Raw genomic sequence first — 23,868 nt, forward strand, 5'->3', positions numbered from 1 at the left:
CGTAACAGCTTTTTAAAAGCATCCCCCTGTGCTGGTCCCATCATCTGTGGCTTTTTCGTGTGTCCTTTCCAACCGATTTATTTAGGTTTTGATTGTTGGCCATGTGTTCTTAGTTCTTGGCATGATTATTTTTTTATCGGATTTTAGACATTGTACATTTTATGTTGTTGAGTGTTGGAATTTTTGTGTGTTTGTTGTTTCTGTCTGTCTTTGACGGGTCTGGGGCTTTTATTCGGCCAGCAGTTTTACGTGCATATCAGCGCTGTCCCTTTAAGCCCTGTCTCTAGGCCTTGCTAAGACACCGAGGGAGTAGCCTCGCCCCAGGCAGTGCTCCGCCCTGCCAGGGAGCTGGGTGCTCCGAAGGGCCTCCTCACCTTGGCTGTGGGGAGCTCAGCCAACCCCGGTCTGCCTGGACCTTGGGAGTACTCGGTGGACCAAGCCCCAATCTTTCTCCTGGCGATCTGGAGCGCTGGTTCCCCCGGGCCCGACCCAGTGTGCAGCAGACACCGCACCCAGGGCTGGAACTCACTTTCCGCAGAACGATACCTTCTTGAGAATGTTGCCTTAGGACTTCCAGCTGCTCCAGCCTCTCGGGTCTCTGATCTCCGTCCCCTCACGCCCTTCCGTGGTTGTGTGGCTCCCCCCACGACTGCACGTGCAGCGCGCAAACCACCTCCCACGGAAAGCGTAGGTGGTCGCCCGCCCGTGTCGGCAGACGCCCTTTTCTCAAGGGTCACCGTCCGCGCTGGCTCCGGGCCTGAGAAGCACAACAGTTTTTCACATGTTTTGTCCAGTTTCCGAGGTCTTGACTGCCAGAGGTCAAGTCCAGTCCTTGTTACTCTTTCACAGCCAAACTGTCCCCTTGGTTCTCAGTGGTGATGACACTCGTGATGCCGGTCTTCCAATGCTATCTGTGGTCACACGAGCTAGCCATTGGGGTGCTTTTTACATGTGAACAATTATACTCCTTAACATTTTCTGAGCGATTTTCTTACGCCTTTACCAGTTCCCTGTCAACTGTTAATCTCAATTCTCTCTTTCTAGAATTTCTACCAGATGTTGGGTCTTTTGGATTAAGGATCCATTTTTCTCCTATTTTTTCTGTTGTCCATTGTTTAAATGATACTTTTTGTGAGACTCGTTTATCTTCCAATTATTCTATAAAACTAAAAAGTACCTGTCATATTTTTTATTTTAGGAGCCTCTGTTATCCTATTTCTTTTTATATCATTTTGCTTTTACTTTATAAATGCAGTCAATATCTTCTCTCACATCTTTAATGATATTAATTAAAAGTGTTTTTTTTTTAAGTTGTCTGCACCGTCGCTGTTTCCTCGGAGTTCTCTCGAGTTTGCTTCATCACGGGCCTTCCTCAGCGCCGGCTTGTCCAAGGGAGGCGCCCGCTCCTGACCTGGCCGCAAGCCCTGGGTCCGCGTGTTGGGCTGACCCACTGGTGGTCCTCACGGAGGCAGCGGGGGTGGGGCGGGGCGGGGGGACTGGCTGGCATTTTCACGGAGCCCTTCGTAACATCACTGTCTGCACGTATTCCCCCGGGGGCAGCATCCTCCTGTCTCCTCTCCGGCAACGTTGTCCTGAGTGTTGGTTCTCCGGGTCTGAGCGGTGGGAAGAGGATGGAGATGTTGCTGTTCCTCGCACAGACTCCCTCCACCCTCCTGCTCTGGAAGGACTCTGCCCCGGCCCGCCTTGGTGGGGAGGGCGAGGAGTCCCAGCACTGTGGGGGCCCAGGTGGGGCTGGAGAGTTGGAGGGCTACAACTGCTTATGTAGACTTTTAATTTAATCCTGCTGCCTCCTGCCCAGGTTTTTTTTTCTCCTGGAAACCATTTTTTATTGTATTCTTTCCACTACTATTTATCTCCCTTAGACCCTTTTCCACTTCCACCCCCAGTTTTATTTTTTTTTCTATTCCTGTGCCTTTTCTGGGTTCCGTTTGGGGAGTTTGGTTGCTTCTCACACATGCCACTCCAACTCCCTTTGCAGGCACTGAAGTCGGACCGTCCGTCTCTCTGCCCGGTCCTACTCCTTTTTTGGAATTCTGTCTGCATGTGTTGTGGGTGCAGACGTCGTCTATTAATTCCCTAATGACAGACACGCGTTTCTGTTGCCTGTTCTCCTTACTGCTGCTGGGCGCACTTTGGGAGGAGGCGTTTGGACGATGTGTCTTCACTCGGCTTTTCTGGAAACAGAAGTGCTCACGTTTTTATAGCAGAAAACGTGACTCGCCACTACTATGAATCCTTACACTCCCTTGTATTTGAAATTAAGGCCTAGACTTGGAGATCAACTAAACTTTGATCGAATTTGGGCTTTATGCTGGCTAACCGGAAGAAATCAACTATGTAGTGCAAGGGTCATAAGCACTCGCCACCAAACATCTGGATAAAAGGCAAGGTTAGCGCATAGGTGTTCTGCCTACATGACCACGAACTAAACATCTGGGCCTGAGAGGTTTCCTTCTTTAGTTTCCACCGGGTGTTTTACATCAGAATAGGCACAGCCACGTCATTAAAGTGCCTTGTGCGGGGGACGCTGAGTTAACGGATAACCTGAGGTTGCTCGTCTGTGCATCCTGAAGGTGACCACAGGCAGGTCCACCGTGGCCACCGCACCGCCGGCCACGGGGGCCTGCCCGAGGGGTCCAAGGAACTCACACCTGCAGGCACTGAGCGGCCGACTCTAACTCTGCTCTTTCCCGCCCAAGGAACCTGTTCGAGTATCCAGGGAAGTGGTTTTCACTCCAGTTTCAGGGGCTGAAGAGCTGCCTGTGGGGCGCATGAACTGGACACGTTTCTTCCACATGTTGGATCTGAGAGTCTCCCGCCCCCCCCGCCCCTGTCTCCAATGTTTAATGAAAGAGCTATTTTCCGAACACCAGCAATACAATATATAACTCAACAACACCCCTTCGGCCTAAACACAGGCCTCTGCGCCCACTGCAGGGCCAGACGCGTGAGTCAGATGGGCGTTCTCTGCGGGGGGAGCGGGCGCGTTCACGCCTGCACGCATCTGTCATGGCTCTGTAAAGCTGGCTGTTGCACACACACACACACACACATAGACCTACACTCACGAATCTACTTTTAATTTCCTTTTATTTTACCTCTTTGTTAGAGGAGAGCTCAGACCCCACTCCCTGTCCCGTGCGCGTCCTTGCTACGCGTCACTGTGTCCTATCCGGACTTGCTCACTCTTGGCCTTGACCAATGCAAGTGCCATGCTGGTCACGGATGTCTGTCTCCTGGTGAGTAACTCTTCAGAAGGGCACGAAGAGAACGGGACTGGGAGACCCACCTTTCCTGAGGCCGCTGCCTGGCGTCCTGGACTTCCCAGTCGTGCCGAGGGCAATGGACGCGGCACTTCGTTAAAGCGCGTCCTGTGAGCCCGACCGCCCCGGCCGCCTTCCTGTGGGCACGCCCGGCTGGCCTGGGAGGAAGCTGTGCTGGCTGAGACGATGGAGGAGAAGTTACCAGCATAGAGCAGAGAACTCTAAATGAGAGAGCAGACCTCGCGCAGGCCAGAGAGCAGCGGCCCTCGGTCCCCACGGGGTTCCCTTCCAGGACACTCTCCTGTACCACTCGGCTGGCTGGGCTCAGTGGGCCCTTCCCGCGGGGAGAGTGGGCAGGTCCGTGAGGAGCCGCAGTGCCTGCCGGGTCTACAGCGTCCACACCGTGGGCCTGCAGGGTGACTCTGGGGTACAGCACTCCTGCCAGAAGGCCCTAGTTTAGCGACATAAACATAAGGGACAGTCGAGAAAAATTTAGTGATAATTAATTATCCAGGGCAGTTCACAGACTCACACACACCCCAGAAAGAGGATGCCAAAGTGGTTTTAACTTTTTTATTTTTTAAAAGATTTTATTTATTTTTAGAGAGGGAAGGGAGGGAGATAGAGAGAGAGAGAGAAACATCAATGTGCGGTTGCTGGGGGGTCATGGCCTGCAACCCAGGCATGTACCCTGACTGGGAATCGAACCTGCGACACTTTGGTTCGCAGCCCGTGCTCAATCCACTGAGCTACGCCAGCCAGGGCTAACTTTTTTCTTTAATGTGCTCTGTATTTACAATTTTTTATTTTGTTTTAAAATTATTATTTTTCCTTGATACAAAAAAGATAAATAAATAAATAACCCACCTGTCCTTAAGGCGACCAAGATGAACAGCTTTGTATATACACCTTTATCCCTTTAATTCAATTTTGGGGGGACCACTCTTGTCTTCACAGAAGGGAGACCATAATACGAACATTTCTTCCCATCTTGACGTTCATTCATTCTTTGTATTACATCCTGTTCTCTCACAACGGTCTGAGGAAAATATGTGTCTGGGTCCACGGCTGAGTAGGTCTCTCATGTTCTATTTTTTTTTTCTAAGTAAACCTTTTATGGGGGGTTACAAAGAATGAAGTAAAACTTTGCTTTATTTGTGGAGATGAAAGTTAGAGAGGAAGTGAAAGGAAAATACACATTTTAACTTGGGAATTCGAACGCGGAGCATGAGCAGACTGAGCTGTTTCAGGGCGTCCGCCGTGCACCCTGTTCCCTCGGCGAACCCGTCACGCCACACACAAGAGAGGGCGGTGCAGGGGCTTGCACGTTCCTCCAGGAAATCCACGGATCACGAGGTCCTCGCATTCCCTCGACGGCGAGGAGATGACCGGGAAATCCAGAGCAGGGACTTCTCCAGTCACAGTGCCCTGCAACACCTCCCCACGGCTCCGAGAACCACCTCCAGACTTGCTGACCCTCACGCACGGCTCTGAAGTCCCACTCACCTTCCTCCAGGCCCCAGAACAGGCCATGCCCTTTCGCTGCTTCCTAGGCCCTTTGTCCCCTCCTTCCTCTGCCCCAGGGCTGCAGTTGCACAACCGGGACCTGTTAGGGGGTCGAACTGTGTCCCCTCCCAACTCCTGCGTACCTCCAAATGTGACCCTAGGTCTCTGCGGATGTAATCAGTTAGGATGCGATCTCCCTGGAGCATGGTGGGCCCCCAGCCCCACGTGACGAGTGTCCTAGAGAAAGGGGAAGCCTGGACGCAGACCCACACCCAGGGTGAATGCCAGGTGAAGGTGAAGGCAGAGTGTGAGGCCCACACGGCCGGCACACGCCCAGCAGCTCGGGGACGTGGAACAGCGCCCTCCCTCCCTCCCTGCCCTCAGCAGGAACCAACCCCGCGGACACCCTGAGTGTGGACTTCCAGCCCCTGCGACCGTCAGACAACGCATTGTGGCCCTCTGTCATGGCTGCCCTCGCAAACTAACACAGCACCCTCTCATTTGTCAGGTCTTCGCTTACAGGTCGTCTGGTCAGTGGTTCCTCGACCACCTAGATCTGCTGGTCTTTTCCACCAAAGCTCAACCCAAACAGAAACCTGTGCCTGTTTTATCGGCTGGCTGGCTTGTCTGTCTGGGGACATCACCGAGCTCCAGGAGCACGGGGCTCGTCCCACCCTGACCGCCTTCACAGCCGCTCTCAGCACGTCCGTGGCCTCACGGTGCTCCGTGAACGCGGGTGGGAATGCCCGGGGGGTTGAAGCCGGACCCAGGGGGCAGCACCAAGAACGTACATCAACTGTTACGCGCCTTTGGGATTCAGAGGAGATACAGTAGTTTCTCCAGGAAGTGAGGGAATTTAAAAATACTCTCGGTGTTTAGTTTTATGACACTCTTCTGTCTTTCTGGTTGGCAAACTTCCAAGCATCAGCAGGTCTAGGGAAGAAGAGGACACACCGAGTGTCACTGACAACCTTCCCGGGCTGCGAGGGAGGGGCCTGCAGGGAACCGTGAAAGCCGGAACAAAGTATTCTCCCAACACCCAGGTGCAGCGCCTCCTGTGGCTCGCTGAATTTATGTTACACGTTTGAAATGTATTTCTTGTTTAAAATATTTTGACCCTTGAAATGATTACAGTGATTCTTTTTAAAGAACTTCAAGGCACAAGTATAGATGCTTTTTCCTTCTGCCTTTAAAAGTAATAAAAGCACTACTTTGTATTTTATCACCTTAGAGAACTAATGAATATTTCAAAGCCATTTGGAATGCAACAAAGAAACCACAGTAACACACGTTTCAAAGAGTATTTTTCCCTTCATTAGAGAAATAGGACAATACTTATATTTATTACTAAGGATTGGGCAATCTCTGATATTACTCCATTCAAAGTCATGCTTTTCAGGGAGTAATTGCAACAAAATGAACTCCATTTCAGAGTGTCAATGAAATGGAAGACACTCTCACACGAGGTAATCCTCCAGAAGTGCTCCGACTGGGTGCCTATCACCCTTGACCTTTGACAGCTTTTCCAACGTCTTTGCAGTTGCACGGTCCCAACTGAGATCTCACTTGGCCATGCGGTTACTCAGTGTGCATGTCACAAGAACAGTCCTTGCTACTCAGCGCTCGATCTGCGGCTTTGTGCCGGCCCACTGCTCTGGCAAGGGTGGCACACTCGTTTTCCGTGGTCGTGTGGCCCTGGATTCCAGCATGAGGGAGGGGAGTCTCCGTGGCCAGGACAGAGGTGGTATCGGTGACCCAAGAAAACTCGGGCATCAGCTGGCCCAGGGGTTTAATCATAGCTGTAAGTCCTAGACGCTTGGGTAGTACACCACCGCGGTCCACATCCTTCATGCACGGCTGTGATTACACGTGGGGGGGGACCTCACCGCCATGACCGACACAGTAACAGCTAAGGGGCCAGTTGGCTAGACCACCAGAAAGCTTCTGGAAGGCCAAGGGTTGCATCTGTTTTGTTCACTGCTGTCTTCCCAGAGCCGAGAAAAGTTCCTTGGCACGAATCAAGTTTGGTACTTGAATGATAATTTGATGACGCTATTCTTGTTTATTAGAAAAAAATGAATGGAAAACCCACTTGGAAGGGGTCCACCTTGAATGTCTCTCTCAATTTCGTGTCTGAGGTGCAGTCATGGAGACAGCCACTACTCCACGACGGCCAAGTGACCACCGCCCTGACCCCGCTCCCCCGAAAATCCGCCCAGGCGGGCCTCCTCTTAGGACGCCCCGTTCCACAGGGGGAGCGCACCAAGAGGGACCGCACTCGGAAGGTCGCTCTGGTTTCACCAGACAGCTCCAGCCACGGTTTTCGTATGAGACCAGGGCGTCTGGCCGGGCTTCCTCGGTACGCCAGGGGTTCCTTTTCCCAGAGACTTCCACCTGGTTATGCTTTGCTCTATCGATCCACTTTCCCTACAGAGATTAATGACTATGTGCCTCTCATCAAAGGGCTACAGAATACGCCGTGACTGTGTGCATCGATACCATGTGGATCTGGGGGTCGCACTGACATTTTCTGTCTGCAGTGACCTGTCATCGAGGGCCTGAGGCCAGAGTGAAGTCCGTTCTCTGCCTTAGGAGCTCAGGGGCCTGGAAAACTAGAGACAACACCCTTGCCCCGGGGGCTCCCGGGCCCCCGGAAAGGCCGCAGTTGGCGACGCCTCCTGGCTCCCCGGCTGATCAATGATGTGACGAAGACAAGGGCGCAGGGAAAGGTGTTTTGAGTTTAGGTTTGGATACGTTCAATCTGAGGAGCATCCAGGAGGTCGTGCGTCCGGAGCTCAGAAGGCACACGCTCTGGAGCTGGCGCTCAGTGCGCGGTGTCTGAAACCCTGGGCATGGGGGAGGGCGTGCAAGGGCGGGGGGGACGGCTGAATGGGAAAATAGGAGGGTTGGGGACAGAGAGTCTGCAACACCGTCATGTAGGGGGCCGGCACCAGAGGAGCAGCCAGCCAAGACGCAGGGCAGCACGGAGGGGCGTGACAGGGGCATGCTGGGAAAGTGGGCGGCGTGATGAGCGTTTTCAAATGTCACATAAAAGGCGGAGTGGATGAGACTGGGAGGTGCGCAGAAACATTACTAGAAGGAAATACATAAAAATAGCAACAGGTCTACTCCTGATTGGGGAGATTTCCGGTGGTGGATTTTCTTCATTCAACGTTTCTGTATTTTCTGCCTTCTGTACCATAAACATGGGTTGCATTTATACATAAAAGAAAATAAGCCCTGACCGGCGTGGCTCACTTGGCTGAGGTGTCGTCACAAACACCCAAAGGGCTTGGGTTCGATTCCTGGTCAGAGTACATGCCTGGGGTGTGGGTCCCCCCAATCAGGTGCAGGAGAGGCAACTGATTGACGTTTCTCCCCCTCCCCCTTTCTCTAAAAATCAACAAGCATGTCCTTGGGTGAGGATTAAAAATAACGAAGTCGAAAACAATTCATGGGAACCAAGTAATTATTCATTCACAAGTATTTGAGTGCATGTGTGCTGGGCACCACCCTAAGGATGAAATGATGAACATGGGGACGACTCTGTGCTTCAGAAAAAGGCATGACAAGGGGAGGGGTTAGGGCTCACGGGGCCCAGGGGCCGGAGGTGCCGCTCGACGAGTAGTTTGGTGGCAGATGATAACAGACTTTACATGTCTTGTCAAACAAGGCGGACTTCCCCGAGGGGAGAAGTTGGGGTTGGAAGTGTGCCTCACCTGAAGTTAATTTTCTCCTGAACTTGGACAGTGGTGTGGCTGCCCGCCCGGAGGCGTCCGAGTGCAGAGACGGGGAGGGAGCAAGGCCACTGCCATCAGTGAGTGGAGCCAGGCGGTGGGGATGATGGAGCGAGGCCCAGGCCCGGGGAGACCTGGCAGCGGCACTGCCTGGTCGGCAGGACACCGTGGGCGGGAAGTGCAGCAGGTCCTTGAACGACACCGTGTGGTTCCCCGTTCTTCCGCTGCTGGAGCATTGATGGGATGCCACAGGAACTTACCCCTTGTTTCCGTCAATGAGCTCACGGTAAAACTGGTTTCTTTGTATGCGGTTTCACTTAGGCTCTCAGAACCCGTCCATGACTGGGTCAGTTGGGGGAAAGAAAGCATCACTCACAGGTGTTCAGCGTGGGCCCACGGGGCGGGCAGAGTACTGTCCTACAGAGAGTGTCCGGCGTGGCTCTGACAGCCTGCAGTGGTCCCGGTGTGGGAAAGGAACAAGGGAGCGGCGGTGTCAGACGGGATTCTGGGAAAGGGGTGGGACGTGTCTGCCTGTGCGATCTGTCTCTCTGAGGCCCACCAAACAGAGTCCCGGACCGTCCTCTGTCTCATCCCCATCGCCGTATACTTGGGCACTTTTCGTGGTCCAGTCCGTAGAATTCAATACTTCTGCGGCAGATAGGGGTGCTGGACTGACGCTCTTATTATAGAAACGTGTTTACCTCTAGAGAGCCGTGGCCTCTCGGGAAAGGACCTTCTCTGGGTGGAGAAGTCTGGGAGAAGCCTGATGAAACTTCACGTGGGGGATTAGAAACAGGTATGATCAGCTGAGAATCAGTGCTTTTAAAGCAAGGGACCAAGCCCCGCAGGTCCCAAGTGAACGGCATACCTTAAGGTGGCAGGTGCTGCACCTGTGTTCTTGCATCCTCTCTTTATCCCCATTTTACAGCCTTGCAAACTGAGCCCTTATCCTGCCCAAGGATGCCCAGCTAGTAAGTAAGTTAGGGAGGCCAAAATGGAATCTGCCTCTGCCAGCTGCGACCGACATTTTTGGGCAACATTAACTCGCATCCTTGCCCATGCCCCGTGGATAACTTGCAGGGCGCTACTCGGGACTTGCTGGGGGAAGAAGGCCTTCCTTATCGCCCAGGGAGCGCCAGGCGGTGGTGCCTGAGATAGCAGCAGCCCCCTCAAGTGGTTACACCCTCAGCCCCTGATAAGGGTTCAAAAAGGTTCAGGACGCCAGCCCTAAGTGATGCTGTTGTGTCAGTTACTCTTCCTTTGAGCGGACGGGGTTACAAAGTCTCTAAACACCACTTACACCTGCCCCACCTACTGAGTGGATGAGCCCCGTGCGTCCCGGGATGCCCCCCCCCCCCCACTCCTTCCCAACCTTCAGGATCCCTTAGGATGGAGAGTCAGGTACCCGCTCTCCCTCCGACAGCCGCTGCCCCCGGGCGTGCGCCGCGTCCCCCCGCGGACCCCCACCCCTACCCCACGGCGCTCGAGTGTTCGCGCGGCGCGCGGGGGGCGCCCCACGCGCCAACAACAGACTCACGAGCAGCCGCTTGTTGCTCCCGCTGCCGCGACGTGGGGAAGTGAAAATGAAATCGACTTTTCGAGAAATGATGAAAGCCGCCCGGCCTGCCAATGAGCGGCGGCGGCGAACTTCCGCACCTCGCGGCCGCCGCGCGCCCGCCCTCCGCCGCCCCCCCCACCCCCCTCGCGGTTGCACAAGCCTGAAACAAACACTGGGGAGGAAGGGCGGAGGGAGGCGGGCGCAGCGGGGCGGGGGGCGGGGGGATTTCCAGCCTCGGCTGCTCGGTTTCCTCTCCTTGTTTTGCTTTCGATCTGGACTGTTCTCAGGCAAGCCGGGGAGTAACTTTTAGTTTTGCTCCTGCGATTATTCAACTGACGACGGGCTTTCATTTCCATTTCACACACCCTAGCAACACTCAAATCTTGCGGAATCGCATTGGTAGCGTGAAAAAGCACACTCGAGAGGTAACATTTTTTTTTTTCCAATAATAGTTGGGACTGTGCGAGTGTGGTTTTCGTGAGGGCATGTTTGTGAGCACCGGAGGGTGTGTGTGTGTGTGTGTGTGTGCGCGCGCGTGTCCAGATGGTCTGACATGATGTTTTGCAGACGGAGAACGCTGGGGCTCATAAATATTAATACCGATTTTTGGAGGAGCAGTCCGCGCGGTTCAGGATCCTGTGATTTTAGGGGAAGCAGGTTCTGCCGCTGTAGCTGCTGCTGCTGCTGCTGCTGGTGCTGGGGCTGCTGAGGCTGCAAGGAGGAGGAGGAGGAGGTAGAGAGGGAGGAGGAGGAGGAGGTCGGTGGAGGTTTAATTTCACTTTTGGATTTGCAGACGCGGAGAGGTGGCTCCATGGACACTGACCTGCTCTGTGTGACTCCGCGCCCCAGGTGTGGTGTGTGGGGGTGCGGGTCCGCCGGAGTCGGGCCTCCTTTTACAGCAGATTGGTCGTGTGAGAGTGTGTGCGTGTGCACAGACGCCGTCGCCCCCAGATCCGAGGCGGGGAGCGGGTCCTGCTCCGCGCCCGGCGGCGGCGGCGGCGGCGGCGCCTGTGCGGGCAGCCTCCGGCGTAAATAAGCAGGCACCCACCGTCCGCCCGGCTGCCCGCGCGGGGCTGGGAGAGGCGCCGCCCGCCGGGGCGGGAGGAAACTTGATGGGGCGCCCGCCCGCCGGGATCGGGGAAGGGTCCCGGGCGCTCGGGCTCGGAGCCGGGCTGGGCGCGGGGCCTGGCCGGCGCGCCCGGCTTCCGCGGGGCTGGGCCGCCGCCGCCGCCGCTCGGGAGGGACGTCGCGTCCTCCTTCCCGGCGGCCAGCGCCCGGCCTGGCTGGGGGCTTTGTCACTGCACTTGTCCGGGCGCGCGGGGGGCTCTGGCGGCGCGTCCCGGGGGGGCGCCGCGCCTAAGGGTCATCTGCCCTGGCCGCGGCCTAGCGCCAGGCGCCTCCGGGTCCCCACGGGCGCCCCGGGCCGGCCTCGCGCGCTGGGCCTGACCCGCCTCAGCTACGGAGCGGGCGAGGTGGGGGCGGGGAGCCTCAGGGGACCGAGCGGTGCCCTGCTGGCACGCTGGGGGGCCCGCGTCTCCTGGGGGATGTGGGGCCGCGGCGGGCCGGGGACGTGACTGCCCGCCCCACGCCCTCCGACCCGGCTCTGGGCGCCGTGGGGCACTCGCCCGCCGGCCGAACGTGGTTGGTGCAAAGCCGCGGCCGCCACTTCCTTTCCGCCTGGTCCGCCGGGCTCGTCCCTGAGCGCTGCCCGCCGCGGCCAGTCGTGGCGCTCGGCCGCTCGCGGTGCCACCGCCTGGGGGGTCGGTTCCGGAAGCCTGTGCAAGTTCTCAGGGCTGCAGGATGTAGCTCGCTCTCCTTCCCCGGACGCGCCGGCATCGCTCTCGGGCCCCAGGTCTTGGGGCATTGACGCCCCCCCGCGCCCCCTTGCCCCTTTAGAGCGGAAAAGGGACGGAGGCTGGCAGCCTGAGCCAGGCGCAAAGGCGGCGTTCGGTTCGCCCGTTAGGGGCCGGGGCCGGGCGGCCTAGGCACGACCCGTGCTCGTCACCTGTGAGTGCAACTCCTGGGACAGGCGGCAGAGGTTGCCCCCTACTAGCGGCGTGGCTCGGGTTCCGCTCGTGGTTGAACCGCCCAGGATAGAGTTTGGAACTTGGGGACATTCTACCCGCTGCCCGCCGCCTCCTCGGTCTCCTCCCTCCCTCCAGCGTGGGCCGCGCGGCTTGTCCTTGGTTCCGTGGTTCGGGGATGAGAAAATGCAGAGCCTCCCAGTATCTGAGTGGCCTTCCGCCACGGGCCGCCCTGTCGCTGTGACTCGGCCTGCTTTTGATGAATGGCCCAGGGAGGGCCGAGGAGAGGGACATTTCCTGTTGTGGATTTTCAGGAATCACCAAGGGTGCTGTCAAGCCTGCAGTCGTTTATTAGTTTTCAGACCGATTGCAAATAACGCCGGGACGTCGCGGCCGGCGGGCTCTGGTGCTCCGGGGCAGGTGCACACAGGGGTCTGGAGACGACCCAGGGCGCGGGGCGAGAGCCTGGGCGTCAGGCAGATGCGCGCTCCCTCACCCGGCCTCGGCCTCGAGGGCGGTCCCTGTTGAACGTCATCGGGCACGCGGACTCGGGCTCCTCTGGTTTTCTCAACCCCCTTGTCGTTCCCTTTTTTTTTCCCTTAATGGAGAAAGGGGGAAAAGAAACCTAAAAAATCAATTTTTAAGGAAACTTCAGGAGAAGGAATATTTAGAATGTAAGCGGACCTTTCTAAGGGTAACCTTGGACCATCTGTTGATCGATGGTCATTTCGCTGTAATTAGTGAATGATTGTAGTTTATAACTCAGCCTGTTGTGTAAGAAGTTAGATTTTGGCCTCCCAGATCAAAGAGTTCTTGGCTGCCGTGATTTGGAACTGCTTCTTAATATTAAACATTTACATATTTCATTCTCAAAGAGTTGTCCTTTTTTTTTTCCTGTTAACCTTGGAAAAGTAGAGATAATTCCATGTGTCTCAGATGGAATTACCTGTAAAATGTCATCATAATCAAAAGTAAGGGTTTGTACTTAAATCGGAAGCAAATTCAGGCAAACAAATGGTTGTCGTAAAGTTCTGACAGTTCTGTGAACCACGGCCCCATTTTTCTCTCAGCTTTCTGAAACGCTCGCTGCGTTAGGCAAAGACTCAATATACCAAAGCCAGTTAAAGATGTCTAAACTTCACAGTGGACAGTTTGAAACTTTGGGTGTGCAACATTCGACGTGCATTGAACTTCTCCTGTTTCCAACGATGTCGTCCTTCTATTCTTAGCAGTATCGAGTGTAAGCTCTATTGTTTTTAGAGAATTTTCATACAATTCCCTTTTGATAGGGAACAGACCCCTGAAGTCTAAGTAGGGCATGTGGGACACAGTTCCATTATGTGCTGTACACCAAAAAAGGGCTTCCAGCAGACAAAGGCCTTTATTCATTTACTGCGGTTCCCTAAAACATTTCAGCATGCCTCGCACACAGTGTTAGGCACTGTGGGGTCAGCCGGGAACAGGGAGACCTCCCCGCCCCCACCCAGAGCCCCGGGGATATTGCATTCTAGTCAGTGAGCTGTCAGAACGCAACTAAAAGACGCATACAGGAATTATCACCTGGGGGTGGTTTTGTGGAGGGTAATAATCATGCTTAACAGTATATCTGATCAGGTTGCTCTGGGAGACAGATAAGATACTGTGTATGAAAAGAAGGTCGTGTAAGTTACAGCTGTGTACCAATGTGTAAGGCACAAATTTATGCAATTCTATCAGATTATTGTTCATTTTTAAAATTTATTTTTATTTTTTAATTTTACTTATTTTTAGAGAGGGAAGGGAGGGAGATAGAGAGAAACATCAATGTGCAGTTGCTGGGGGTCATGGCCTGCAACTCAGGCATGTACCCTGACTGGGAATCGAACCTGTGACACTTTGGTTCGCAGCCCGCGCTCAATCCACTGAGCTATGCCAGCCGGGGCTAGATTATTGTTCATTTTTAAAAGTATGCTTTTTAATTTTTAAAAAGATTTTATTTATTTTTAGAGAGAGAAGAAGGAAGGGAGAAAGAGAGGGAGAGAAACATCAGTGTGTGGTTGCCTCTCAGGTGCCCCCCCCCCCCAACTGGGCACCTGGCCCGCAACCTAGGCACGTGCCCTGACTGGGAGTTGAACCAGCCACCCTTTGGTTTGCAGGCCGGCACTCAATCCACCAAGCCACACCAGCCAGGATATTATTATTAATTTTAAAAAGCCAGGACATCCTGACTATGAATGAAACACTCAATTTCTCTTGTAGAATTTTCACCCAGAAGGGATTACTTATTCTGAGAATATATAAATAATGGTAAGACATTTAACAGGGAATATACATTCCTGTAAAGCAGCAAAGTATTTAACAATGAAATATCATATTGTCAGTCAGTTTTTTGTTTTTTTTTTTGGTGAGAAGAAGCGTTAGGTGGTACTCATGGAGACCAAATGATACGGAAATAGCAGTGGTCGGACCAGTGAGTGCATGTCCCCTCCTCAGATCAGAAACAGACCTCCCCAAACTCCCTGTGCTTTAGTGTGGATCTTCTCCGTCATTGCTTCTGTCTCAGTTCGTTATCTCATTACAGGCAGGCCCTTCACTGACTTCAGTATTTTGCTCTTAGATCTTTAAAGGGACTCAGTGAACTTGTATTTATTGAGTGCTTACTATGCGCCCACCGCTGTGTCTGTGAAAACAATGTCACAATGTATGTAAAAGTAACTAGAATACATAGTATATGTTTATAGTAGCTAACGTTGAGAATGCATAAAGTAGTATATGAACATAATATGGATTGCTGTGAAGTTTCAGTTGTCAGTAATAAAGTTGGTTCGTTCATCTGTGTGGGGTGGGACACCCGGTGCCCTCCCACCCTTGGGTGGGAGATGAGGGCTTTCTGACCCGTCTGTGCGCTGTGTTGGGCCTGAGTGTGTGTGATCAGTCTTTGCCCCGGGCAGGGTTTCGAGTGGTCCTCCTGGTGAGAACGGGCACTCAGAGGCTTGATTAAATCTTGATTTTTCGCAAAGAGCGGTAAGTTATCCGTAGAGTCTAGATTTAAGCCGGAAGCCACCGTTTTCTGCAAAGTACCAAGGGGAACACACAGGCAGGACATGAAGCCCGCAGGTCCCAGCTCCTGGGGCCGAGGCGTGACCTTGGCCCCAGGCCTCCGCCCGGCCTCGCAGGCCTGGAGCAGGCGGCAGGCCCTACCGGCCAGCCTGTTACCTCCAGCAGTCCCTTGTAGATGACTCCCCCCACCAGCCCTGCCTCCCGACAAACCGTCTGGGAGACTAGCTGCGTGTCGGTAGGAAGGCGTCTTGTGCCCCTGGAGATCACTCAGAAACACGCGAGCCTTCCAGTCGGAGCTCCTGATGCTCTTGAGAGAACTGGAGGCATCCAATCTGGTTGATCGAATTCCAGCCCGAAAGGGGTGTTTTGGACATCCCAGGCAGCTGTTTTCTGCATAAGCGTGTGGTCCTCTTAGGCTTTCTGAGGTTTTGGGACCAGCCCAGGGCCCTCCCCTGCCCTCAGTAACGTTTGAGTTCGGCCTGGGATTCCGTGACCCCGGGATTGGAACTATGGTGGCAACCCGGGGATTATATAATTAAATGAGCGCAAGCAGGGTGCCTTTATTTCATTTATTTATTTATTACACATTTGTGATGGCTGGCCAAATCCAAAGCTCTGTGAAGTGGGGGTCACCTGAGGTCAATAGTCACCAGAGGCCTGGAGCTGATTTTCAGCTCTTTTATTAACTGGCCAGTCACTTCCCCTTCCTGGACCTTAGTTTTCCGGTCTGTAAAATGGGCCTGCACAGTTCTGTCGTCTTTGTAGGGGACTCACGTGTGCATCAAAATCATCCAGGGGGAGGGGCTTTTAGAAACCACCCAGGGACCTTCCGGTCTGAGGCTCACCGACAGCCCTTCCTCTCCTTGCCTCTCCAGCCCTAAGGAGCACCCCCTGCCCCCCAGGAAGCTTCTGCCACTCACCAGGGTGTCCCGGATCCCTGTCCCTCCCTGGATCCCTGTCCCTCAGGTGTGTGGGCCAGTGCAAAGGTGGAGAAGCGCTGAATCCAGGCTCTTCTCCCCCAGAACCAAATCTTTTTGTTTTTTCCATTGGCTCAGAGGCTGCGTCAGGTTGGAAGTTAAGCAGAGGGAGCCTGTGGTCGTCCCTGTGGGCCCTCCCCATGCTGACCCTGCTTGTCCTATAAAAATGGCGGAACTGTTAAGGCTGAGAAACTTTGAATTTTCCATTGTGGAGAGGCCGGAAGGCCTTTGTGTTACGGATCTGCCTCGTTGTCTAGGAAGGACGTAAAGAGCTGGGGGCTGGTTTTGTGTGTTTCTGTTTTGGCTTGTAGTCCCCTCTCCAACGTAGTATTAAGCTTTGATAAGCAAGGAAGAAGTAGAGTTGAACAAAGACGTCTCCGTGTGTCTCAGGCTCGAGATCCCTGTCTAAAGTCCCACCTTTGTGAGAAACAAGACCTTGTGGTTCTCTCTGAGGGTGGATTGGCAGCATTTTTATCTCGAGGGCAAGGCCCACTTAGTTCGATACGTTATCTTAATTTAGGATTCTGTGTGGTAAAGGGCTGTCCGGTTTTCATTCAACAAACACTCTGAGAGTTAATTAATTACTTGCTGTGTAATTTTCACCAATAATCCCCTCCCAGGCGCACATGGCAGCGTGCTGCTGCCTGTGTACCAGCATTTTGCTGCTCACACACCTAATGTGATCGAGGGCGAGATGAGCTCCCAATTTAATTTGTTCTTGTTACTGAGCTTATGACCGTCAGGGTTTTGTAGGATCCAAAGAAAAACCTTTAAGATGGAAAGAAGACGCTGTCCCGGCCCCGGGGGCTCGGAATCCGAACGACTTTCCTGTGTCGTGGGGTCGGCATTTTGAGTGAGAAGGAACTGCCTGCCAACCGCTTTATTTCCAGGAGTCTCTCACGTGTTATTTTTGAAGATGGCTGGTTTCTTGGTGGTGGTTGTTGTTCTCCTCACCCCAGAATCATTGAAGCGAGGAGGAAAACGACTGCAGTAGGAAGAGTGTCCCCCACCCGGGAAGGGCGCTGTGGGTGTGTGGAGCGGTGGGCAACAGTGGCGGGGGGTGGGGGGAGGTCACTGAACGATGACCGTTGGCCGATGGACCGATCGACCGTTGGACCGATGAGGTGGAGAAAACAGAGAACCAGGTGGAGAGTACGCTCGTGCCTCCCGAACTCTCGAGGGAGGGAAAGAGGGAGGGAAAGGAGGAGGTCGGGCAGGCAGACATTTGGTCTTGCCGGGAGTGTTGCGGGAAGCATTCGGGAGGTGGGGGAGGGCCAGTTGGTAGTCCATGGACAGGAACTCAAGGGCACGTTGAAATGCTAGAGGACCCTCCACTTCTGACTTTGGAATCAGGCTTTTTTGTGCGTGGGATGCTGGCATCTGATGGGGAAACTGCCAGGCCTTGGCCAACTGCACACAAGTAGACAGCAGGCTCTGAGTGGCTGTCACCGGGGCATGGCCGAAGCTACCTGAGAGGTGGCATCACAGCCGGAGAGCATGGAGCAATGGATGCTCCTGCCAGCCTGAGGCTTCGGACTGAATCCAAAATTGCCCTGACGTGTTGATAACAGAGGTCAGAGTGCCGCACTGGCTCCCCTGCGCCCTCCTCTCTTCCTGCACTGTCCTTCCTGCTGCTGCTTTATTTTTATTTCCGTCAGGTCGTGGGAGGGGACTGGGAGTCAGGGTTCCCCGAGGAGCAGGGAGCGCAGGCCGTCGGTGAACCGCAAATGCCGGGACTGGGTCCTGCGGGTCCCTGACTTTAAAATACGTGCTGCAGGTCACAGATGGGCCTTGTGCATTGACATTAACTTTCTGGAATTTTTAGTTTTGTGTACGTGAAGTCTAAAAATGTTCAGCTCTCTGTTCCGGTAATTCCACTTCTAGGAACTTACTCACATGGTGTAACCAGAGATGGAATGAAGGTTTGTGTACAAGGATGTTTCTTGAAGTAGCTTTCGTTAGAGTGTGAAAACTTGGAAACAACCTAAATGCCCAGCGGTAGGAACACATTTAAGGGAAATACGGCACACCCAGACCATGAGTGTTACGTAGCTTACGAAATTCAGGGGCTGGCCTTGAACGATGGGAGAAGGCCTGTGTCGTGTGTTGAGGGGAGAAAAAGAGGCTACTGGATTGTGACCTGAATTTTATTTTTAAAATGTGTGTGTATATCTGTGTATACATCATTTAAAAAAAACAAACAAACCTGGAAGAAAACATTTGGATGGTGGGTTTTTCTTTTTTTTTTAATCTTTTAGATTTTATTTATTATTTTTTTTTAGAGAGGGAAGGGAGGGAGATAGAGAGAGAAATATCAATGTGTGGTTGCTGGGGCCGTGGCCTGCAACCCAGGCATGTGCCCTGACTGGGAATCGAACCTGCGACACTTTGGTTCGCAGCCCAGGCTCAATCCACTGAGCTACACCAGCCAGGGTGGATGGTGGGTTTTTCAAAACCTTCTTGAAACACTGGAATTTTCCACATTTAGTACAACAGCACTAAATATAAGCAGGAGAATATTCTCAAGTCGACTCTACCGTGTCCCACACAACCTCACCCCTGGTAAGTGCAAGAGCTGGACGAGCGCCCTGGCCGTGGCCGGCGAGGATGTTGCGCGTGCACGAGGCCCGGCCGGTGCGCTCTCTGCTTCGATGCGTGAAGCCAGGCTGGAGGGTGCGGGCTTCCCCGGCCCGAGACACGAGAAGGCCCCTCCGCAGCTCTTGCTGGTTTCATATCCTCGGATGGATCCTCGATGCGGCTGGGGCCCACTGTCCTGTCAAGGCCTGGGGAAGGCCCGGGTGTTGTTAGCCCACTTCACGGACGTCCTTGATGTGCGTGAAAGCTGCCGTGGCCCAGGACCCTGGGGCAGGAGAAAAGAGTTCTCCACCGACCTGCACAGCCAGGTCGGCAGCCCGAGCGGTGTGGCCGCGTTGGTCCCCCGACCCAGGTGGCGCTGTGAACACTGACGGCCGTGCGTGTGGGCCGCACTCTGTAGGTTCTCATCCTGACCCTTCGCCACGTGAGCTTTTTACAGCTGGGGGTGTCCCTACGGTCCGGGCTTCGTCTCTTTTCAAATGGACGCGCTGAGAGACATGGGTCTTCCTGGCGCCTTGGGAACGGGGCCTAGGGACCTACCTGTGGCCACGCGGCCCTCTTGAGGAGGTAGAGAGGTCAAGGGTGTGTGTGGATAAGGGCAATCCGTTTAGGCAAGTGGCTACAGATCCGATTCCTGCAGCGTGGGGAGCATAACTGTTTCTAAAGGCAGTGAAGGCCGACCTTCCCGGGCTCAGACCTGCGCACTCCCGAGTCTTGAGTGGCGGAGGTGCGTGGGAAGAGCAGGGGGCGCTGGGCAGTTGCGGCCCCTCCCCCTCCCCCTCCCAGCCGGTACCGGGGTCCTGCTGGAGAGCGAATTGTGTGACTTGTGTGACTCAGAGTACGACTTCTGACTTTCCATAACTGAAGGAGCCTCTACATTCGTAATGTTTGCCTGAAGAAATTTTTAGAATGCTTTTGATCCTTTTGTAGATGCTGAAGACATGTTTGGATTGTTCTGAGCCTAGGGCGGGGTGTAGCGGCTGGGAGCGCAGAGGCGGGACGCCAAAGCACGGCCAAAAAGAAACAAAAAGCATTGATTGGCACAGTGGTGTCCAGCCCAAATACAATGCTAGCCACATGTGTGCTTTTTAATGTTCTAGTAGCAATGTTGGAAAAGCCAAGTCGGTGAAATTAATTTAATAATGTTTTGTGCTACCTTGTCTATCCAACATAGTATTATTTCAACATGTCATTAATATAAAAACGTGTTGTTTTTTTCATACTGAATCTTCAAAATCCAGTGTGTTTTATGCCCACGGCACATCGGAATTCAGCCTGGTCACGTTCAAGGGCACACACAGCGGCCTCGTGGCTGCGGGCTGCCGTGGTAGACGACGGGGTGGGACTGGGGGGGGGGGCGAGGTGTGAAGAGCTGTGTTGGGGGGAGACGCTGTCCCGTGGGGACCGAACCCCGAAGCACCGTAGGGACGCGGAGTGGGAGCAGTGGGCGTGGTTACAACTTCCCGCGCGTCCCTGTGTCTCCCAGGCGAACCTCACCTGGTCTCTCCGGCCTAGAAGGATAAGACGCTTCGCAGGTCCTCAGAAGCAGCACACCGCGTGCGCCCCTCCGAGGGCAATTTGCCGTGAGCATCGCGACTCTTTCCTGGCCTCTTGGGCTGCTGGGGAAATCGTCGATTCCTCGGATTTTTTCTGTTTAGAACACCTACGTGGCGAGTGATTTGAGAGCTAGGATCGTGTTGGATTGCTTGGCACTCCCACCAGTGCCTGATACGCAGGGAGCCCTAGATAAATATTTGTTGGTTTGATTTTTGGCTGCAAAGCAAAGTTTAGCTAGGGAGGCTGAATTCCAGCTCGGATTGGATGGCGCAGGTCTGCTCTGGGGTAGAAACCTAGTGGGACGTGTGTGGGGCACATAACTATTGGAATTTGTCACTTTGCCTTAGGGGCTCAACGCGCACAGGATGAAAAATGGTTTGGTTTTTCTCCTTTGTGCCTAGGCCTTTTTAAAAAAACTTTTATCAGTCCATTCCTTTGACATTTACCTTTCAGTGATACTAACGACCTTCTTGTGCATATAAACAAGCTATGTTTGCTGATAAACTGGAGATACACATTTGGGAGCTGCTGTGTTCTTGGTGGGTTCGTTAGTTATTAACAATAACTGTTATTAACAAACTCTCCGCCCATAGCATATGTTCAGTAAAATTCTTTCGGAATCAAGTATGGCATGTTACAGTTGCCTTCATTTGTTCTCTCTGACTGTAATTGTTGGGTTGAAGCAACAAATTTACCCATGGGGCCAGGGCAATTTATTTTTACTGAAGCTTACCAAAGAACTGCTTAGGTAGCATTTCTCTGCAAGATTAAATACGACCTTCACGGAGTCGTGTTAGCAAGGCCAGCAGCTAGAAAAATAAAGACTAAACCGAACCTTCAGCAAAAAAGAAAAAAAAAAAAAAAAAGTTCCCAGCTGCTCAGTGGCTCGGAGCTGCGCCCGATTTGCTCTCTTCCAGTGAAAAACACTCGAGTTTTCAATTTTAAGTGAATTCTGGTCGGTTTGGGGATTTGAAACTGACAGAAGAACGGGCGAGGATCATCTCACTTTCAAGTGATAATGTCGAAGGTAAATCCTGTCGACCGCCTTCGGGGATCTTGTTTGTGTGGAAGCACCTCCTTGCACATGTGCACTGTTCTCCTGACCTTCAAAGTCGACGTCCTGGGGCAGCAAGGCTGGAGAACTGGCCGGGAGGCGGTGGTTCCCACTGGGCGCCCTGGGCACTCGGGGTGTTCCGGGTCGTCCGAAGGACCCACACTCGTGGGCCTGCTCCCCTCTCTCCTCCCCGTCACTAGAATGACTATGGAGGCCTGGGGAGCCTGGGAGGGAGGCCCCGTCGGGAATGTAGATGAACTGCTATTTCCACTTTGGGGGGCCGTCATGCTGGTGATTCCAGAAGTCAAGATGAAGTTAAAATATTGTAGGAGAGGATCTGCCTCTGTGACAGGTGCTTTGAATGCATTAGGCTTTTTTTTTTCTTTCTTTCTTTCTTCAAAAGCTGGTTGCGATTTGGCAGATGGGGTAGAGGCGGACCCTCAGCTGGACTTTGGATCCTTCATTCAGTCAATGATTGAGCAGGTGTTTACTCAGGGCTAACTGTGTAGATGGGGACTTGAAAAGGCAAAAGAGCAACCAGCTTGGACTGGAGTCGGCGCGCGGCATCGCTTACAGTTAGTTATTCAGGGGCCTGATTGAGAAGCAGGCTGAAACCCAAGCACAGTTGGTCCCTGGCCTCGGTCCCGGGGTGACTTTAGGGACCTGTGTTCTGGGGTTCTTCTGGGTCCTTCCGCAGGCCACGTGGGGTGTCTCAGGTGGTAGGGGAAACAGCAGTGCTAATGTGACAGAGTTTTGGCCAGCTGCACACATTTCATTGTCTAGAAGTCAGGTTCTTGATACAGCACCTCCGAGGCCTAAAACAGCATACTGCAGGGCTGTCGCTGTTGCTGCTCCCCTACAGTTCCCCCACGTGTGGTGGGGCAGGTGGGGTTCAGCTGCGGCCTGGTGCCCTTCGACAGGCAGGGGACCCACGGGGGTGAGTCCTGACGGTCGTCTCCTCCCCTCCCCCCAGGGCGGTGGGCACTGGGACCAGCAGCGCACCAGCAGACAGGGCACTGCTGCTCCAGGTCCCCCCAGCCCCCCCGAGGTCGGAGGCTGGCGCTGGCAGGCTTTCTCCTCCTGCGGTTTGAGATGACCTCGCCGTGAAGGGGAAACTGGCCCTTATTTAATTTTGAAAACCCATCCATCATTCACAGCCTCTGTGTGTGTGTCTGTGTGTGTGTGTGTGTGTGTGTGTGTGTGGCCAACGAATGCTTCTGGTCGCGTAGAATTAAATAGTGATTATTATCAGTCACAGGACTGAAGGCAGCAGTGGCGGTGAGCAGAGAACTCGTATGGCGTGCCTAGCGCCTCATCTGTTGTCGCAGTACAGTTATGGCACACAGGGTCCACCATTGCGGTCAGCTCTGTATGGTCCATCCGGTGGCATTCGGTGCGCTTACAGCGTTGTGTGACCGTTGTCACCGTCCACCTCCAGAGCTTTGTCACCATCTCGGACAGAAACTCTGGGTGCACAAAACAGTAGCCCCCCTTCCCTCCCCACGACACCGTCCTGCTGTCTGTCTCCGTGCGGACCTCACAGAAGTGGAATCGCACGGTATCTGCCCTTCTGTGACGGGCTCCTGTCCCCTACCAGAGTGTTTTCCAGGTTAGCCCACACTGTGGCAGGAGTCGGACCCCCACTCCTTTGTACGCCTAAACGACATCCCACCGCTGTCCTTATCCGCGCGTCCATTGGTGGGCGCTCGGGGGGTTGCAGCCAGTTGTGAATCTCGCCGGAACGAACCTTCGCGTGCAAGCGTCTGAGTTCTCGCTTGGGAGTCTTCTGCCCAGTGGGTCACATTGTGGCGGTGAGTTTATCAACAGTGTGAGGAACCACCAAACTGTCTTCCACGGTGGCTGTGCCGTTTACATCCCATCAGGAATGCACACGAGTTCCAGCGTCTCCATATTCTCCCCAGAATGTGTCATTCTCACTTTTTTTTTGATAGCCATCTTAATTGGGATACGTGAGGATCTCATTGTGGTTTTGATTTGCATTGGCCTAATAGCTGGCGATATTGAACATCTTTTCACGTGCTGCTTGGCAATTTGTGTGTCTTCTTTGGAGAAATGTTGATTCCAGTTCTTTGCCCATTTTTGAGTTGATTATTTGTTGTTGTTGTTGTTGTTGTTGTTGTTGTTGAGTTGTAGGCTCGAGTCATTCTTTCTGTGGGTTTCCAAAAATCACAAACTAGTACGGTCTGAAAAACTAAGGAAAATTCTCTCTCCTCACAGTATATGTAGCACGTGGCACAAACACATTTTTAAAAATTTAAGATGTCATAAAGCTGTTACGCACCTGCAGAGGAATTGAATTATACTGAAGGAAGTGAGTCACCGTGGGTTGGTAAATGGGGAATCAGATCGACATACTTAGCCCTTTCACAGAAGGTTAGAATTGGAGGTTTCCTTGGAGATCATAGTCAGCTCCTTCACTTCTTCTGCTGGAGAAATCAGGGGACCTGCCCAGGGTCTTTGTGTCCAGAGTGAGTACTCAGTATGTGTTGTCAAACTCTGTAGTATAGAGGTAATTT

At 53.5% G+C, this 23,868-nt stretch overlaps 2 protein-coding genes across 4 annotated transcripts in view; one reads left to right on the forward strand and one right to left on the reverse strand.

The window, feature by feature from the left end:
* The first annotated feature begins 10,318 nt into the window (after window positions 1–10,318).
* IRF2 (interferon regulatory factor 2) overlaps window positions 10,319–23,868 on the forward strand; it is a 75,166-nt gene continuing 61,616 nt past the window's right edge. The window contains exon 1 of one of the 3 annotated variants that reach the window (XM_045821483.1): window positions 10,319–10,510. The gene's annotated coding sequence lies outside the window, so the exon portion shown is untranslated. Of the gene's footprint in view, window positions 10,511–10,829; window positions 10,935–17,463; window positions 17,699–23,868 lie in introns of those variants that run through there. The other 2 variants (XM_045821484.1, XM_045821485.1) reach the window with 2 other exon arrangements.
* On the reverse strand, window positions 10,452–11,949 carry LOC123807435 (skin secretory protein xP2-like). Its single transcript, XM_045821253.1, has 3 exons — window positions 11,673–11,949; window positions 10,909–11,441; window positions 10,452–10,796 (listed from the first exon to the last, which is right to left on the reverse strand). The coding sequence occupies exons 1-3, from the start codon at window positions 11,947–11,949 to the stop codon at window positions 10,452–10,454; spliced, it is 1,155 nt and encodes a 384-aa protein (XP_045677209.1).

The sequence above is a fragment of the Phyllostomus hastatus genome, unplaced genomic scaffold (assembly GCF_019186645.2).
Source record: "Phyllostomus hastatus isolate PE091 unplaced genomic scaffold, TTU_PhHast_1.1 phas_scaffold_46, whole genome shotgun sequence".
Lineage (NCBI taxonomy): Eukaryota > Metazoa > Chordata > Mammalia > Chiroptera > Phyllostomidae > Phyllostomus > Phyllostomus hastatus.

What these genes read in the sequence shown, in the direction of transcription:
- LOC123807435 (XM_045821253.1), bottom strand. Translation starts at nt 11,949, where the DNA reads ATGCCCCAAGACCTGGGGCCCGAGAGCGATGCCGGCGCGTCCGGGGAA. An exon ending in CCAGAGCCGGGTCGGAGGGC is followed by an intron (nt 11,442 to 11,672) that starts GTGGGGCGGGCA and finishes GATGACCCTTAG; the next exon opens with GCGCGGCGCCCCCCCGGGAC. An exon ending in CGCGGAGTCACACAGAGCAG is followed by an intron (nt 10,797 to 10,908) that starts GTCAGTGTCCAT and finishes TCCTCCTTGCAG; the next exon opens with CCTCAGCAGCCCCAGCACCA.